This window comes from Trachemys scripta, chromosome 2 (assembly GCF_013100865.1).
Source record: "Trachemys scripta elegans isolate TJP31775 chromosome 2, CAS_Tse_1.0, whole genome shotgun sequence".
Lineage (NCBI taxonomy): Eukaryota > Metazoa > Chordata > Testudines > Emydidae > Trachemys > Trachemys scripta.
In genome coordinates this window covers 37,144,358-37,163,455 of record NC_048299.1, presented here as the reverse complement: position 1 = coordinate 37,163,455, position 19,098 = coordinate 37,144,358, and the positions used below count along the sequence as shown (strand labels likewise).

The 19,098-nt window shown below is 43.4% G+C and overlaps 1 protein-coding gene across 1 annotated transcript in view; it reads left to right on the top strand.

The window, feature by feature from the left end:
* Positions 1–13,118: 13,118 nt before the first annotated feature.
* PLXDC2 (plexin domain containing 2) overlaps positions 13,119–19,098 on the top strand; it is a 366,040-nt gene continuing 360,060 nt past the window's right edge. Inside the window, exon 1 of the mRNA XM_034760317.1 lies at positions 13,119–13,942. Coding sequence (XP_034616208.1) covers positions 13,834–13,942 — 109 coding nt within the window. The 5' untranslated portion in view covers positions 13,119–13,833. The remainder of the gene's footprint in view (positions 13,943–19,098) is intronic.

The following is a 19,098-nucleotide window of genomic DNA, read 5'->3' as shown; positions in this document are numbered from 1 at the left end:
TTCAGTGATGTTAACTGGTTGTGATTAAGCAAATTAGCTCATTTGCATAAAATGTCATGCAGGGAGCTGCACAGAACATGGCAGTAATGCCTGCTGGATGGGAATCAGCCAAGAAAGAGCCCTTCCTCTATAGAATGTTGAACGAAGCTCAGGGCTTCTCCCAGTCAGGCAATCTGAGCTGTCACAGACTCTCAGCTTGGGATGGGCAGAGAATATGAAGTCTTATAAAGGTGTAATGCAGCTTCTCCTGAAGGTTGCTGTATTTCCCTGCTTAATTAAGGTTGTGTCTTCATTAGAAACACTGCAGTGGCACAGCTGCTGCGCCACTGTAGTTGTACACACTCACTACAACTATGGGAAGGTTTCTCCTATCACTGTAGTTAATCCACTTTCCTGAAAGGCGGTAGCTCCATCAACAAAAGAATTCTTCCAGTGACCTAGCGCTGTCTACACTGGGGGCTAGGTTGAGCAAAGGAGCTGGCCCAACCCAACTATTTTAGTGTAGACCTGGCCTAAGGAAGCTGCTTCCCTGCCAATAGAATGCAGAAAAGTTGTGGTCCTTTAGTGAACTAGCAACCTCAGAAGCAGCTGTGGACTGAAGAAAGCCTGAATTTCTCCGCTGCAAATGTAGGCCTAAGTCTACACTTAAAAAGCTACAGCTGCAGTAGCTCTGTGAAGACACTCACTACAGCAATGGAAGGGTCTGATGTTCCCCTCTGGTGTAATCTGGTCACTCCAATCCTTGACTCTGGGAGCCAGTCTTACCCTGCTCTGCTGTGAGAACCCCCACTCCTGGGCTGTTCATGCATAGCCTGTAGAATGTAACCTGCTCCTTGGATTGTGCAACCAAATGACACTAGCCAATATCTCCGTCCCAGACACAACCCTAGGAACCTCTGTCTTTCAGTGTCCAATTATGCCTGCTGGATGCTGCAAACTTATGAGTTTGTCAATTTAACAAAGAAATTGATATGTACCAAGCTTGTTATCCCAAGGAGAGTCCCTGACCTGCTTCAAACCAAACGCATTGCTTCAGGTAGAATAAACAAACAGATTTATTAACTATAAAGATAGATTTTAAGTGATTATAAGTCAAAGCATAACAAGTGGGATTTGGTCAAATGAAATAAAAGCAAAATGCATTCTAAGCTGATCTTAACACTTTCAATGTCTTTACAAACTTAGATGCTTCTCACCACAGGCTGACTGGTTGCCCTTCAGCTAGGCTCTCCCTTTTGATCAGCCCCTTCAGTCGCTTGGTGGTGATGTCTGTAGATGGAGATGGAAAAAAGAGGAAGCGCATGGCAAACATCTCTCCCTTTTATCATGTTCTTTCCTCTTGGCTTCCCCCACCCCCTTCAGAGTCAGGTGAGCATTACCTCATTGCAGTTCCAAACTGACCAAAGGAAGAGAGGTGACTCACTGGAGAGTCCTTTTGTTGCTGCTTAGGCTAGCATCCTTTGTTCCTGTGAGGCTAGGCTGGGCTGGGTTTGTCCCATACATGCCCTAATGAGGTGTGAACTGCCTGTCTGCTCTTGGAGAGTTTTTGCCTGGGCTTATTTTAAGCCATGAAGACACATTTTCAGCCTCACAACTATATACCTGAAATTATAACCTATAACATTGCTGTAACAGCAATTCTCAGTGCATCATGAGCCTTCCAAAGACACCCAACATGACAAAGTTTGCATTGGATGCCACACAATCATTTTACAAGGATGAACATGGGGGTGCTGGATGTTCCCCTGAGGTACAGAGCATCACAAAGGGGTTCTCCCATCACTGAGTTGAATTAACTACAATGAGATGTGGTAACTAAGTCAACAGAAGAATTCTTCCACCGGCTTAGTGCTGTCTACACAGAGGGAATTATTCACATCCCCTGAAAGATGTAGCTACGTCTCTGTAAGTTTCCAGTGAAGCCCAGCCCTTATCTTCAACATTGTTAAGTGTACTGTCCCAGCCAAATTCCCTGTAAAGGTAACATTTCACGCACTTAGGCCCCAGTTGGCCCATCAATGGGGCTCCACATTTTGGCTGGAGTCTGCCAAATCTGCCAGTGCCCAATTCATTGCAGGGCCTCAAATTCTCCATGCAGTTTCAGCTGGACATTAAGATTTTTTTATCCAGTGCGGCTTTTGGTGAAAGATGTCTCATTATAAGCTACAATGGAAATATAGCATGCAAAGGAAGAAAGGACCATTAGTATTACTGGATCAGCATTGCAGCGTGGACTGATTTAAATCAGCGATTTTTAAATCACCAAGTGAAAAGCCTTGATTTTAAATCTTCAATTTTAATCAACTCTTAGGTTTGTCATTCAGTTCTCTTCTAAAAAAAAGGGTGCATTCTCACTGGTTGATATAACTTTGGCACTTTGTACCTCAAAGCAGCACCCTGGAACCCCCATATTCACCGCTGTGCTATGATTATGTTTTGTACAAAGTATGCCTTGTGATGTATCATTTTAAAAGTCTCTATCTGTTGCATATTAATATCCTGTTGGATTGTATGTGCTATCACGGTATGTGAATTTATGAACTTTTGCTATGTGTGTGTTATTGAAATATGTTGTGAGATTGGAAACACCCACAACCAGCCTTTCAGGTACAATGATGGAGTAGCCAGATGTGTTGATTCCCTTTAATGGGCCATCCACTTGCCCAGAAGCCATCCCACGAGACTTCTCAGAGAGAGCATATAGACCGGGGTGGCCAACCTGTGGCTCCGGAGCCCCATGGGGTTCTTCAGGCACTGACTCCAGGGCTGGAGCTACAGGCACTAACTTTCCAATGTGCCGGGGGGTGCTCACTGCTCAACCCCTGACTCTGCCACAGGCCCTGCTCCCATTCCATCCCTTCCCGCCCCCTCCTCTGAGCTTGCCATGCCCTGGCTCCTCCTCCATTGAGCCTCTTGCATGCCACGAAACAGCTGATCAGGAGGTGCGGAGAGGGAGAGGAGGCGCTGATCGGCAGGGGTGGGAGGCTCTGGGCGGTACTGATGCGGGGGCTGCTGTCGTATTACTGTGTCTCTTTGGAAATGTACATTAGTAAATTCTGGCTCCTTCTCAGGCTCAGGTTGGCCACCCCGATGTAGATCATGGAAACTGCTTGACTAATGGGATCGGACCCCACGTCACAAGCAAAAGATCTTTCCAGCAAGCTAGAAGAAACTATAAAAGAGTGGAAGTGACATCATGACTTGGCCTCATTCTCCCCACAACTCAGCACCTGAAAACCAGTCTGGAAGACAAAGACTTCAAACAAGGGAGGGTGGTCCCAGGCTGGAAGGCAGTTCCAGCCTGTGTATTGAAGATTTGTGACCTGTTTGTACCATCTATCAGGGTGACACACTGCTTGATTCAAATCCTGTATAGAACTCAGACTGCAAATTTACTTTTATTTTTTAGGTAATCAACTTTGATCTCTATGCTTACTTCTTATAATCACTTGAAATCTATCTTTCTGTAGTTAATAAATCTGTTTTATATTTTACTTAAAACAGTGCATTTTGTTTGAAATGCTTATGAAATCTCAGCTCAATTTATAAAGGCTAGTGTGTGTCCTCTACATATGGAGCTGGTGGAAGTGGGGGAACAGACTGAGTAATGAGCTGACACTGGTCAGGCTTCTGACCAGTGCAAGATGGTAGAGTTCTGGGGTGAAAAGCTGGGTGGAATTGTCTGTGGCCTATTGTTGGTTCATGAGTGGCTGGCAAAGCATTCATGTAACTCAGTTTGATGTGTCTCTGCCTGTGGATATCTGTGTAAGTGCAACACCTGTCAGAGGTTTGTAGCTTCACAACAGCATCACAGAGTGAGAGGGATACTCCACGTTGGTGGCCCTGGAACCCGTCACAATAACCATTAAAACATTTTGATTTACAATTACATAGAGACTTTCCTCTAGATTTGGTACATCTTTTTGCTACCTTAAATGTTTTGGATATATAAACTTCTCTTATCAAAATATGTTTCACATCTACATATTATTTATTAAAGGAACAGAGTGAATAATAGTCAGTGAATTACACTGCTTATTTCAGGTCAACCTGGGGAAATTTTCAACTATGTGTAGGTGAAAGTAACTGGAGCTTAAGTTCTTACTCCCCGAAGTCTCTTGAAAATGAGACAAACAGCCTCCTAGGTTACTTCAGCTGTTCTTCAATCTTTTAAAACTAGAAGTTCTCATCCCCTCCCTCCTCATTTTTATTCATAGACAAGTTTTACTGCTTTTTAACCTCCCAATCAATTCTCAACTTCGAATGAATTTGTCCAAATGAAGAAAATATTCTCTCTGTGTCTGCTGAAGAGGCTAGTGCTGTCAAAAACTGGTTTAGCACTTCAATAAGTTCTGGTTCCAGGTGCTTACCAGGTGACTTCCACCAATACAACAGGGTGACCTTCCTTAAAATATCATCAAACATGTACTGCTTGAATGGTTCGCCACCAGCCCTGAAATTTATTATTGGTGGCATGATTGATGGGTGATTATTAGATGCCCATGTCACAGCAGCAGCATCTTTTTCAGCAGTTAGGCATCTACTTTGGGTTGAAAATACTGGGAAGAAACTAAGCGTTTGATCCATCTTCTTTACTGCCTGCAATTTAACTTTGTTGTTGGGTATTTCTTTCTTCAATGTATCTTGAAGTTCTTTCCAAATTCAACAGCATCAGCAATACAATAGCAATCTTTCTGCAGTTTGTCCAATGCTACGGAAATAGGTTTCAGTATATTCAGCATATCTTCTACATTTCTCTTTAGTCCGATGTTGACTACTTTGGCTGTGATAGTTCCATTTATTTTGTCATCAGTTTTTTCACAAATTGTCATCAGAATAGGCCAGTTCTCAATAAATAGCTCAGAATAAGTCAACCACTGAATTACACTGTACAACTTGGGGGAGAATTAGTTTGGATTCTCCTGCTCTCTTCAGTGAAACTGAAGGTTATGGAAATATTTTACAATTTCAGCAACATTTTCCTTTATTCCTGGAGTTGTACTTAAGTCTTTGGCTAAACGATACATCAAATAAGCACTGTACCCTTATGTTATAAGTTTCAGGTTCCCTTCATTATCTTCTTTCTTATATTTGCTACATTTGCAGCATTGCCTGGGATAAAGCTACACACTTGACACTTGAATTTTTGTTTATAGCTTTTACTGCTACTTCTTGTAAGTATTCTGCTGTGTGGGTATTTCCTGATGTATCAATTGTTTCTGTAAAATAGACAACCCCGTCTCCTGCTGTCACACAAGCACATATTACAGTATCATTGTGTACATTGCTCCATCCATCAAGACTCAGATTAACGAATTTCCCGTCAATGTTTTTTGCACACTGTTCAATTTCCTTCTCATATACTGTATCCAGCAATCTTCCAGCAACGTCTGCCAGGTGGAGTGTAGCCTGGTTGTAACAATTGAACCAGGTGAATGAAATGTTTGTTCTGAACTTGTGTAGCGGGGCAGTCATCCCGCTCCAATTTGGAAGGGGTTAAAAACCAGCCCTGGGAAAGGGCTGCCCTGGGGAGCCAGTCATGACTGGGCTTGAGGGCAGCCAATCAGGGCCTGGCTGGGCCGGTATAAGAAGGGCTCCTGGGAAGAAGGAAGTCAGTCTTGCTCCAGAAATAGAGCAAGAAGGACCTAGCTGCCTGGTAGAGACAGAGCAGTACTGGGAAAGGGCAGGCTGAGCTGGGGAGCTCTGGTTTGGCGACCTCCCAGGCTGAGGCCTTGCAGCATAGGCCTGAGGAGATACTAGGGCTGCAGGGAGGAAGCCAGGCCAGGAATAATGAAGACAGTCCCTTAGTTTGTTTTTGTTACAGGTAACTTAATGTGTCATTGAAGCACTTGCTGGTGGTACCAGCAGATGACTTTGTAGACATTGCAACTGATGGATGTTCATAACCCCTTAAGTCTAAAATGGACCCTGAACAAAATGGTTTAAAAAAAAAAAAAGTCACGTTCACTCACTGAGTGCACTGCATTTAAAAAAATAAAAAAAAAGGTTGATTCCTCCTACTTCAGCTGTTTGTACCACTGTTTATATTATATCTTTTCCTAAATCAGTTTTACAGGGAAAATAATTAATAAATCATAGGGATTATCTAAATCAATTGAAACCCTTATCTCTAGCAACATATGAAACAGCTTGATTTTTTTTTAAATGTTAAAATTCATAAACGCCTAATAAAACTTTGAACAGGACATCTTCATCTGTTCAATTATATTTAGCAATAAAACAATCATTTCAGAAGTCCAGCAATAACAGTAAAAATGTTGTTGTTAAAAACTCCCACAACAAACATATCAATTATATTTTGAACAAAAACATTTTCAAATTCTAAAGTAAACAATCCAACCAACTTAGATTATTGCCATAAATTTGTGTTATCTACTAGCATAGTAAGACCTGGTAGGCAGTCCCTAAGAATGGTGCAAAAATAAGTCTACTATCCAGTTGCTCCACATTGGACATGTCTGAACAATCATCTGCAAAAACCTTGTCTTCTGATGAGCATTTTTCATAATGTTGATTCATTCTGACAACCAGGCCTTCAGGCCTTGCATCTTTTTATTGAACTCTTTACATTTGGCACGTGTTCCTTTTTTACCCAGAAGTGCAGGCATTTCTTGAAAATATTCCCAAATTGGGGGGGGGGGAGATTGGGGGGTTATTTATAGCTATGGCAGATTTTTTTTTCCCCCCTCCAGTTCCCAGGTGCTGAAATCAACACTAGAGGCTGCACTCTGAAGAACGTTGTCCCTTCTTCCCCGGGTGTCCTGTTTTGACACTAGTGTTGCTCTTTTCTGGTAGCACACTCTACTCTGCTCCCTTGTTACATAATTCCCCCTCCCCTATTCCCAGAAACACAAAAGAACTAAAAACAGTATGGGACTTCTGCTCGTATAACCCACATGCCATTTGCACTACAGTATTTTATTTGTTTAGAGACTGAGAGGCAGTTAAACTAATGGATTTCTGTTTGTTTGAATCCCTGTCTATGTACACATGCAAGGAGACAGAGGAACACCATTTACTTAAAACATCCAGAAGCAAGGTCTAGTAGTTACTGGGCAGATCAGTGTTTTTCCATGAGCTGAAGAGTAAGTTTTCATGATGTGTGGAGTCATAAATATTCATTATTTGAGAGGTGATCCAATCAGAGCTTAGGTAGGGAGAAGCCATAAAATAGGTATATGATTCCACACAGATACATTATGGTGTCTCCTGGAGTCAGAGGCCCAGTCCCAATGCCTGTAATGACTTTGCCAGTCTCTTGCGCCCAGTAGCACAGCCCCTGAGTCCCCCACAGGATCAAGCCCTTAGTACAGTACATGACCAACTGTGCAATATTCATAAAGCTTGCCCTTAAAAGATAGATGTTGTTCCCCTGATTCTTTATATAGAAAAGCAGCTTTAACTCAAAAGTTCTTGATACAGGCTCATGGATTAAGCATATTTATTTTTTATTTAAATGTTTTAAGAGATTATAATTTTAGTCCTTAACATATTTGGTATTAAATTCAGATTTCATTTTAAACAGGTTTATGTTTAAAAAGAAGAACTTCTTATAGTTTAAATAACAAAACCTGATCGCCCCCCCCCCCCCCCCAAAAAAAACCCACAATTTTTTCTCCACCTTGATGCATTGCTACTGCTTAGCTACAATATTTTGGTATGTTCATTTCACCCAAAAATGTAAAGAAACATGCCCAGAAAGGAGAAACTTCCAAAAGTCAGTGTCTACTTTTCAAACCAATGCAACTTGAGTTCTTTTTGAAACACAAGCAAATACTTTCACTCCTTGTTCTTGTTATTCACTTTTAATTTTGGTCATTTGTGTTTAATATTTTTATGACTAATGTGAAAAAACATGATCTACAAATAACTGTACCTAAAATACTTCATGGTCAAAAGATATATAAGATTAGGTCATGGAATATTTGCACAGTAAGGGCCACACACGTCAGTTCTCATGTGGAACAATCCTTGCAGATGCAGTCTAAGGACCCTAAAAGTATGGTGTATTTGTTAATTATACTAAGACAGCACATCTACAATAGAAGGTATTGTTACTTGTGGTCCACTTACTAATGAGCTAGCACAAGCAGCCAACATTTCCCCACATAATGACAGTAGGTACAACTTCATTATACATAAATACCCACATCTGTTTCTTGCTGGAAGAGGGTACAGGGGTAACTCCCCTCTTGCTGCTGATGCTACAGGTACATATCATTTTCTCCTTTCCCAGATGTAGGAAGAAGAGACACCCCATCCCAACAACATCCTCTCAGAATGACTTCCAGAGACAACCTGGGAGGAGCCAACTCCCTCTGGGGGCTATGTGTGTACACACCAAAGAACACAGTCACCTTGCCAGCACCCTCACTCTTTTGCTATGATTAAAAAAAGGTAGGATATGTGTCAGTTCTGGGCCGCTGCATCTGAATTTCCCCTCTACGATCCAACAAGAGCACCCACTGTAAGCTCCAGGCTTCTCAGCCATCCCCTCTGCAATGAAGTGGGAATGTTCTTAATGTTTTCTCTAAATACTGTGTGGGTGCCTCAGTTTCCCCTATGCAATTCTTAAGTAGCTAGAATGGCTGATGCCCTGTCTCCTGGCAACTGATGGCCTGGGCCCCTCCTCTGCAAAGGTGCCAACTGAAGGTGTTGGAAAACAAAGAGATCAGGTGACCTTCTGGCTGGGAAGAGACAAAGGCCAAAGCAGGGGCTGGAGAGTTTCAGTTCACAGCTGGCTGGGGAAATGGAGGAGGCCCAGACGGGGCTCTGGCTTCCCTGGCCCCAAGATGGACCTGACTTAGGGGTCCTGTTTCCTGTACCTACAAGCTCCGAGTTGGACCGTGTTCCTGTCGTCTAATAAACCTTCTGTTTTACTGGCTGGCTGAGAGTCACATCTGACTGTGGAACTGGGGTGCAGGGCCCTCTGGCTTCCCTAGGAGCCCCGCCTGTGCAGATTCGCTGTGAGAAGCGCACGGTGGGCAAGGGGATACTGAATGCTCCAAGGTCAGACCCAGGAAGGTCGAAGCTGTGTAAGCTTCTTGCCCTGGAGACAGTCTGCTCAGAGAGAGGAGGCTCCCCCAGAGTCCTGACTGGCTTCGTATGGAGTTGTTCCAGAGCCTTGGCGGATGACTCCGTGACCCCCTCTCTCTGGTGGAGACAGGAATCTCTCTTCCCTCTGACCTGGGTATTTCCAGGCCATCCAGGCTCCTGACTATACAATGTCATTCCCCAAAAGACAGACTGATACAAGCCAACAGCTCTTACCACACAACTCTTTTGAAGCAGGTGCTTTTATTCTTAAAGTAAAAGCATTACAGAGAAAAAAATAGTGAAACAATACAAGAAAAAAAATACATGCTAATAAACTTACCAGAGATCACCCCAATTTCCATGCAGGGCTTTTTCCTGTGGGCACAAGCTAATCACAGCTTCAGCTCAGAACCAGCTCCCCAAGTCTTATGGGGCCTCAGTAGGTAAAAGACCTGCCAATCCTTCTCTAGGGGTTGGGGCCCCCCTTAGACCAGAATTCCTATCCATTTGTTGGATCAGAAAGAAGGCTCTACATTGGATTATTTATTTATTTATTTGTTTTTGTTTTATAACTCAGGCTATATAACCAAAAATCCCATCTTTGTCTGCTGGTCCTGGAGAATCAAGTCTGAACCAGTATATGTGAGCCTTTGGCCAGGTGGCGGTAGTAGTTCTCTGGAGGTATTCCAACCTGAGTGAAACTGCCTAATCATCCCCCACAGTTCCTGGAGGGCTGTGCTCCCTCTCCCTCATGGAAATACATAACATCTTGCATTTTTAATACAAAGAACTCCTAGAATACTTAATTCAACAAGGGTTTCCCAAGATATTGCAGGATTTATCATATATGTCCTAATGTGAAGGGGAGAAATAAGAAGTGGTTAAAGCTCTGCTCTACCAAGATGATGCAAGAAGCTGAGAAGGTTGTGGGGTTGAAAGACTCTGATACAAGAAGAAAAAGTGAAACCAGTGTGTGGGCGAGAGAGAGAATTTGAAAGTAGTGAGGCAGTTCCAGACAACAAATGGGTCTCTCCTATCCTCCTGGGGTGATTGATGATACAATCAGGAATGCTGGAGTTAAGTAGGAAGATAAGGATTTAGGACCATATCCTTGTCTGGTGTAAATCAGAGCAGCTTCATTGATTTTTAGTGCAACTACACTGATATAGGCCAGCTGAGGAATGGTTCCTTAGAGACATAGGACAATATGTAAAGGAGGGAGAGAGTAAAACAACATTATAGAGATGAAAAATTATCCTGTCCAAAACCAGTTGAATCCATTGAGTCAAAGAACCATCAAAGAAAGGTACCTTCTCACAATTTGTTATAGTTTATTAATATAAATGAATAAATATTTTCTACCTTTGCTATGAATGCCTCTTAGCAATGACATATTGCCATTGATCACAATAGTATTGTTAACTTTCATCTGATTTTTTTTTTCCTAACACACTATTAGGTTTTACTTGTCTCTTTACACACAAATTATACCAGGATATGTATATTGGTTGTCTTTTATAGTGCAGAAGAGTAATGTATTTGTTTTTCATCTTTGGAGATCTATGTTCTAGTTCTAACTCATCAGAGCACAAGTGAAAGTGAATTTGATGCTCTTATCCTAATTCCTATGTGTCCACATCATACCACCACCAAAGTGGATTGTTTCAGTTTATGATTGTAAGTTGTCAGAGCTGTGTGGGGAACCTTGTATGACTCCTATGTACAGATTGCTTGGGCTCAAGCCAGTATAATACCTCACTTTCTTTGAGCACTAGAGTATTTGTGAGACAAGTATAAGGAATATAAATCTAAAACGATAAATCCAGGTAAATAATAATACTTAGCACCAAGCTGCAAATGAAGAAAGAAAATTTGGCTTGCACTCATTTTGGCTTCTCTAAAAATGCTTTCAGGCCTTCTTCATAAAAGAATCATAATCTAGAAAAGTGCATATAAGACATTCAGATCTTTCCTTCACTGGAAGACTCTAGTGTGACTGAAGAATGAGTGAATGTATGACATCATAACAATGCTGAGCAAAACAGAGGACATTTTTACTCAAACTGCTAAAGGTTCCTTGGTTCTTATTTTGCTTTTGTTCTCACCTTTTTAATGTCAATGCCTGATTAACACTTGCAAGAAAAGATGTCTTTGTTAAAAATTCAATAGTTGCTCCTTCCATTAAAATGTGAGAGCTCACGATTCCCATCTCTAGCACCAGCAAAAGCTGGGAAGACTGAACTTGCATTCCTGATACATCTAAGGTTAACAAACGAAACCTAGCAGGTATTCTTTATGCATCATAAAGTTAAAAAAAAATCAATTTTTAAAATTTCACCTTTTTAAAGATCATCTTCAGGTGACTTGGCCAAAGTCACACACACAGTTTGTGGCAGGACCCAGTTCTCCAGAGTGAATTCCTGACCCCACTGGAGTAAATGGCCATTGATTTAAATGGAGCCAAAATGTCACCCTAGTCTTCAATTTAGCACATTCTCTCCTCTTCAGTCTCTCTTTCTAGTACAATGACAGCATTTCTAAAATTATTTGCTAACAAATAATATCTGGTTTGACTGATAAATCTTTCTGCTAATCTCCTGCAAATAATAAAGACCCTTAAGCAGGACAAACATAATGGACCCAAGAGTATTTAGCTGGGTCAGATATTATTCCGCAAATGGCTCAGATATATAGTCTACTTCATAGCAAATGCCTGTGCAAAGTTCTGCTTATAGGGAAAATATGCATTAAAAGACGTTCTGCTATGCTTTATGCATAAGTGTGTCAAGACATTAAAGGGTAAAACAATTATAACAGAGCCGATACATTTTTAATCTCACAAACAGTGATATAAATTACATGAAGATAAAATCTCATCGCTGCTTCTTTTAGTGGTTACATATTAATAGTTAAATTATTTTTGAAGTGCAGCAGCCCTATTTAATTATCATGGGTTGAAAGGGTATATGGTACATTAAGGTTTCTCCATGAGAATTACTATAGCAATGGTCTACTTAACTGGGTGAGTTCTAACACAAAGTGGTCTCTCTTTCATTTCTGTGCCTGAGACAGACATATACGCTTTCCGCTAGTTTTACTCGCATGGACCCTTGATCCTGCAAAGATTTATGTACGGGATAGGATTATTCAGAGTGCATTAAATTAAGCACGTGGACAAATCTTTGCAACGTATTAACCATAGTTCCGATAGTTTAGTACTGTACATCTATCTGTCACAACCATTTACTTTGCATCAAAAGGGGCTGACTTGTCCAAAAAGGATTACTAGTGACATCTCCTCATTAAAAGTGTTTATTGGGATGAAATATTCCATATGCCTTTGCTTTGCAAAAAAAAAAAAAAAAAGATTTTGAGCAGAGGAATTTATAAAAATCAGGATTCCTGTTCCATAGACTTCGTGCTCTGGTTGGCTACAGTGATACTTTCCAGAGACATACCGTGACCTTCCCCACTTACACTGTCTGATTCTCTTTCACCCATCTCCACGCTCTCAAACAGCTCTCGGGAGCAGATTGTCACTGTTCCTTTCCCTTGAACACCGCTTATTCTCCAGCCCTGTTTCCCGATCTCCAGCTGATCTCAATGCCAGAAACTGACATAAGCAAAAGTCAGGACCAAGCCAGTTTCTCCAACTAATATTCTTCTTTGCACTTTAGATGGCAGCAGTAGGACCATGAAAAACTCACTGAGTTTGGGGATTTTCAGGGACATCCCTCCCATCAATAACCAAAATGCCTCTTTATCCTCCGGTCTAAGGACAAATCCTTTTTTAATTTGATTCCCTTTCTCCATCCTCCACCAACTCCCCCCTCCCTCCCCCGAACGAACGCTGCTACGGACACGCTGCTCCTCGCAGAGCCCCCCCTTTGTGTTTGCTGGGGGCCGGGAGCAATCCGGGCGCCAGTGGGGAGCTGGGGCCCCCTCTCGCCCGACGTGGGCTGCGGGGCGCTGGGCGCGGAGCTCCTGCCTCTCTCGGCTCGCGCTCCAGCCGCCTCTCCCGAGGGGGAGGAAGGGGGGCTCCTCTCTCTCGCTAGCTCAGCCCCAGGAAAGTGCAGCAATTGGGCAGGTCGTTTCCGGCAGCCTGGACCCGAGCAAGGGGAGCGGGGCCGCTCGGGGCACCCAGCCAGCGGCGCGCGCTCCCCACGTAGGACCAGGCAGCAGCGGCGAGGCGCCCGCTCCAGCCCCAAACTAGTTCCCCGCACGGCTGGCCCCGCCAGACACCGGCTTCGCCTGCGGGGCTCCTCGCTTGGTTCCCCATCCCGCGCCTCCGCCGCCCGCTGCGAGGAGCGGCTCTGCCTTTCTGGCCTGAACCCACGGGGCTGGAGCAACAAGACACCCGGGGGGGGGGGGGAGAAACTTATGTTGTTTCCTCCTCCCCTAGAGCCGCGCAGAGCCGTGTCGCTCCCGTGCCGGCGCTGACGGGCAGGGGGGAGGTTTTGCCTTGAACTGCGCGTGGAGAGGAGCCACCAGCCCCCCTCCCACTGGGCGGGCAGGGGGGGTCCGGCCAGCCGCCGCAAGGAGGGAGAGTTGGGCGCCTGGCGGCCGGAGCTGGGCTTGTCCTCGCCAGCTGCTGCGTTCTTGGGGCTGCTCCCGCCGGAGGGACCGAGCCAGGCGTCTCCCCGCGGCTGGAGGGGAGCCGATGCGAACCAGAGGCGCCCCGGCCGCGGCTAGCAGTGGGATCTGCGTGACTCTCCCGGGCCCCCCGCAGGCGAGCGGCGCAGCGAACGAGCGAGCGAGCCCGGCAGGCTCGGGGCGATGGCGAGCCCGAGGCACGGCCACTTAGCGGCTGCAGCGCTCTTCCTTGCCCAATGCTTGGCAGCCCGCTTCCAGCTCGTGGACGGGGAGACGGCGCGGCGACCTCAGGGTAAGAGCTGCTGCTGAAGTTCCCCAGTCCCTTGGCGGGGCGGGCGGGGCACCCGGCCAGGCACACGCCGATCAGCAGCCCACCACCGTGGCCTCAGATCCGGTTTCCCCCAGGCTCCAAAGCTGTGTGAGCCAGCCCCCTGCCCCAGCCTCCCCTGTAGCCCCCACCCCGCTTTGCTGAACGGCCGAGGAAGATCGAGCCTGTTCCCCCTTCAGCGAAGGGGTGTCCGCAGTTAGATGCTGCGGTTGGGGCTGGGTTTGCCCCTTGCCTCGGGGTCCGTGGGAAGATCGCTGCTGGTAGCTGATGGAGCTGGGACCTCCCCGCTCCCTCTTCACGGGTATATTGGGGGGTAAATCGGGAGCCGCTCAGCTGAGGGTGTGTGTGTATGTGGGTTGGGGGGGGGGTGTTTCTCTCCTGAGTCCCAACTTCTCACTAGGGCCCAGGAATCTCAATTCCAGCCATGATACTTGGGCGGTGGGAGAGACGCGCTGCAAAGGCAGAATGGCCTTAATTAGTCACCTAACTGGGCTGAACACTCAGGGAGCCCGAGTCTCCAGGGCGCTGTGACCCGGCCCTGCCCTCCAAAGCCTTTCGGAGAGACCTTGCCTTTGTAAAGCGCAGCAATAATTGCCACACCCCCTCGCTGGAGGTGAGCAGGCTTGCAAAAGGGAGCCCCTGTTCTCCGCTGGGCTCAGCGGGTTCCTTGCGGTTACTAAATAGGCTGCGTTCTCTATGTAGGTCTCTAGTAATGGGTGTTGTCTTCACTTATTGCCAGATTTTCAGAGGTGCTGAGCAACTGCAGCTCCCTCTGACTTCAGTTGGAGTTGAGGTTGCTCATTATCTCTCAAAACCAGGTTGTAAGTGTCCCCGGTAAAGTTTACCTCCTCTCTTCAGCACACATTAGTTCAGGTACTGGGAGGTGCATAGCTCCAGCCCTTGCTGTGGTACCATGGGCTGACCACGTTTGCTTGTAACCATTTCAGGGTCCTCTAGTTCAAAACTTTCCTAGAAACACCTGTTAGTGCATCAGGCCAGCCACATGTTGTGGGTTCTCATCAGCTACCCAGTCTTTCCCAAAACGTGGTCCTCTTCCTGGTCATCATATCCCATAGACCTCTACATGCTTTTAATCTATAGGGGGAATTGCCAGAGAAGTCTTGGCATGCTTGGGAAAAGTTGGCTGATAAATGGGATAGGGTAAACATTTTTAGCATAATAGGAGGCTAAGAATAACAACTGAAAGTTGCTCTGTTTAACATTATGGGTTAGGTTTGGAAATGCAAGTATTTTATTATCATTAAACATCCATCTTTAGAGACAAAAGGACACTTTACTTTCCCTCCCCTGCCACCCAAAAAGTTAACCCCAAACTGAGTCCTGGAGCCCTTCTACAAATAGTCTGTAAGAAAACTAACCCCATTTTGCACAGGTGGTTTGATACAAATGTGAAGAGTTGAGTGACATGAACAGGATAGATGTAGGAGTTTTAAAAACGTCCACCTAGGGCTATGCCAGACGGAGAGGGCCTACTACTGAGTTTCGGAATTGCAGGTTGCTGAGGGCTCACATGTCAGTTCAGAGAAAACCCAGAAGGAAGGTTTTCATATACTCTTGTTCAGCATTATATGTCCAACCCGTGCTTACATTTCTAGGGCTTTGCCTTTAGGAAGCATACAAGAATATTATTTACTGTAAATCACTAGAGAAAATAAAGGAAAGGGGTGAAGCTATGAAAAGAAAATAATAAAGATGTAAGGCTGTAGTCTGAGCATGTGAAGTTCATCAATCTTCCACCGTAGGTATGTTTGTGCAGAAGAAGTGTCAATAATTTCTTGATTAAATACAGTCTATTTGATGAAGTGAATGATCAATGCACACTGCTGGTCATTCATTGCTGATTTAGGGTTTAGAGTTGCATCATTTTAACAATGTCTATCTCAGCACTAAATAGAATGGCATATCACCTGCTCATTAATCTGTTATTGGTTTATTAATATGGTGTGTCTTAACCTGTTAAGGAAAAATATTTAAGCTTTGAATATCATCCATGGCGTAAAGTACCAAGATGGTTATTATAAAAGTGTATTTTATTTTTGTGTTAAACAAGTCCCGATGAAATAATCTGTAAGAGATAGTCTTCTCTCATAACAGTAAAATGGAAATTTTAAATGACAACTTTTGACAGGTAGCTTGTTGTGAGGTTTGTTATCTTTTTAAATCCTGTTTCTGAAAATATGATGTTACTATCACAAGCATGTTGTCGAAATTCAATAATAGAAACTGAAATTCATTCAGCCTTAATATGTATGGTTCTTTCATTCTTTGATAGAGAAGCACAGTAGAATAATAGACTATATTTCTTACAGCAAGTAGAGAATGCTGTTATGCAGAGCAAGGAGACCTGACTGCAACAAAAATACATTCTGAAAGTTATTCCATGAATTTTTATATCCGTGTGTCCAAGAAATACTTTTTTGAAAATGAACATCTGTATCTAACTTCAGTTTATGTGGTCTGAAATGTAAAAAGTGCCATTTAAAAGTTTTACTTGTACATCGAGTTCAATACCATGCCCCTTCTGACACGTTTAAATATAGTCTTCTCAATTTTAAACTGAACCAAAAATCTTCAAAATAACTGCAAATGCTTAATGGGAGTTTGATTATAGTTTGTTTCTGATCTATGCATTATTTACATTCTCAGGAGTAAAATGCATTCTTGTAATTGAAATTAAATAAAAATAGAAAGGAATGCAAACAATATATGTGGTATAGGTTCTTGAATAACTGGAGTAAAGAGAGGATTGTTATCAAATTAATATCATGATTTCTTATAAAAGTGACCCACAGTTTGCTGAACCACAGTTTTGTATAGCTTTTGCCAGCAGTTCAGAACTAGTCCCTTCAAACTTCCTGAGATAATAACTATTTGTCTAGTAGCCTTGAGGTTCGACGTTTAGCAATCAGTCAGGGCCGGCTCCAGGCACCAGCTTACCAAGCAGGTGCTTGGGGCGGCCACTTTGGAGAGGGGCGGCACGTCCAGCTGTTCGGTGGCAATTCGACTGACGGTCCCTCACTCCTGCTCAGAGCGAAGGACCTCCCGCCGAATTGCCGACGCAGATCTCAATCGCGACTTTTTTTGTTTGGCTGCTTGGGGCGGCCAAAACCCTGGAGCCGGCCCTGCAATCAGTAATTTTATAGCAAATGTGTCTGGCTGTAAACAAACAAAAAGGTTCCTGGTTGTGGAATTAAATTTGAAGTGTTTGTGCTGCTGATGAATAGGAAGCATTTCCACTAGAGGGCAGAACTGTTGTATTTGTTAGTCTCTAAGGTGCCACAAGTACTCCTGTTCTTCCTTTCAACTTAGTCTTTCAGCAGACATGGTTCTTTTCAAAACGTTTCAGACCAATTGTCTTATATTTTTTTTTTTCTATATTTGTGTTTGTATAGAGCTTCATTTTGCTGACTAGAAATGGCATAAATCAGTGGTCAAGGTTCTTAAATGTAACATTTGGGCATGTGTGTGTTTTAAGATAATCACACTGAAAATGAAATAAGTTCAGTGAACTGAAACAAATGTACTTTGGGAAGCTAGCTGAACAATTACAGCTCCTGGTTGTCTAAGTGAGGGCTTATTAATTGTTGAAGTATTCCCACAAGAAGCCTTGAAAGTGTTACTTTTCTGAAAACACAATCAGTCAGAATTAGGAGGCTTTTATTGTAATTTTGTTCCATCAAAGTATGTTCCAGTGTTTTGGTATAACTTACATTCATTGACAAACAACCATTTCCAAATATTGCTATTTAGAGGGGGGTATTGTTCAATTTGTTCAATTTTTATTATTCTCCTCCAGAGAACAGAGGACAAAAGATAAATTGATGAGCCGATTTCGGAAAGTGTATGCATTCAGTTTTTCACACAATTATTTGAGTCACTCAAGCAGGTGTAGACACAAATAGCTAATTCTGTTGCAGATGTAATTTTCATAACTGTCTACGTGATTAGACTTATGCGTGTGCATTTTATATGCACAATTGCATGCCTATACTCTTTCAGAATTATTGCCCTATTAAGATGTTACCCCATCCAAAGGTAAGATATCTTCCTATCACAAAGGCCACTGACAGTCAGTCACCAGCTCAACAATGTCTTCTTCTAGAGAAATTAGAAACTCAGCTGTGCCTGTAAGCCTTTATGGGTGGAGCAATGATGAACCCTGCCTTCGGCTTGGATGATGTAATGATACAACCACAATAAGATTCAGTTTTCAAACCCTCACACATCTTGGCCCCAAATCTTAACCCCAAGTATATTTACCTATATGTATAGACCTGGAAATCATTTAGGTTAATAGAAACTGATACTAAAATTCAGACAGTTGAGAGCACTCTGTCTTAAAGTAGGCCTCTGCTTTTTCATACTTCCTTTCCCACAGTAGTAAGTGGAATATGATACAGATCAAAATGACTAAGGTAATTTTCATTTGTTTTGGGAGTAATTCCTATCTAATTCTATCCCTGGTTTTCTCCCCACTAATTTAACCCGAAGCCAGAGTTTAAAATAGACTCAAAACAGTACCAGGCTTGTCATTGCTCAGTGATGAAATTTAATTAGGTCATAACAACACTCTAAAACTCAGACAGCTTATAGCAAAACTACTTTATTTTAAACCAACATTTGGGGAGAGGAGATAGGGAGGCACAAGAAAGAGGATTTTAGGATTGTGAGCAAATAGCATTCCTTCTCATCTAGCACTAACTTGCCAGCAGTGTGAGATATCATCAGATCACTGAAGGGCTAATTAGGGATGGGCTGAGAATGCGGGGCAGTAGAATCTAACTTCTTATTCCCCAAATTGCCAAACTAGAGCATTACAGAAACAAAAAGGAACTAACATCCACCCATCAGATTTCTTTCCACCCTGCAAAGTATGGAGAAGCCACATCAAGTTCATGTTTCTGTCTCTTGGTGTTCTTTATGGCAAATGAGCATGAAAGATACCAGAAAATGCCGTTAGATGCTGTTTGTGAATGCTGTGTGGTTTGTTTAATCACGGAGCACTACCTCACTTAAGTTTGTTCTGGCCCTCCTTGATACAGCCCATTTTAGACTGGCCCCACATATCTTTCCCTCTGCCATCTGCATTCTGCTTTGCT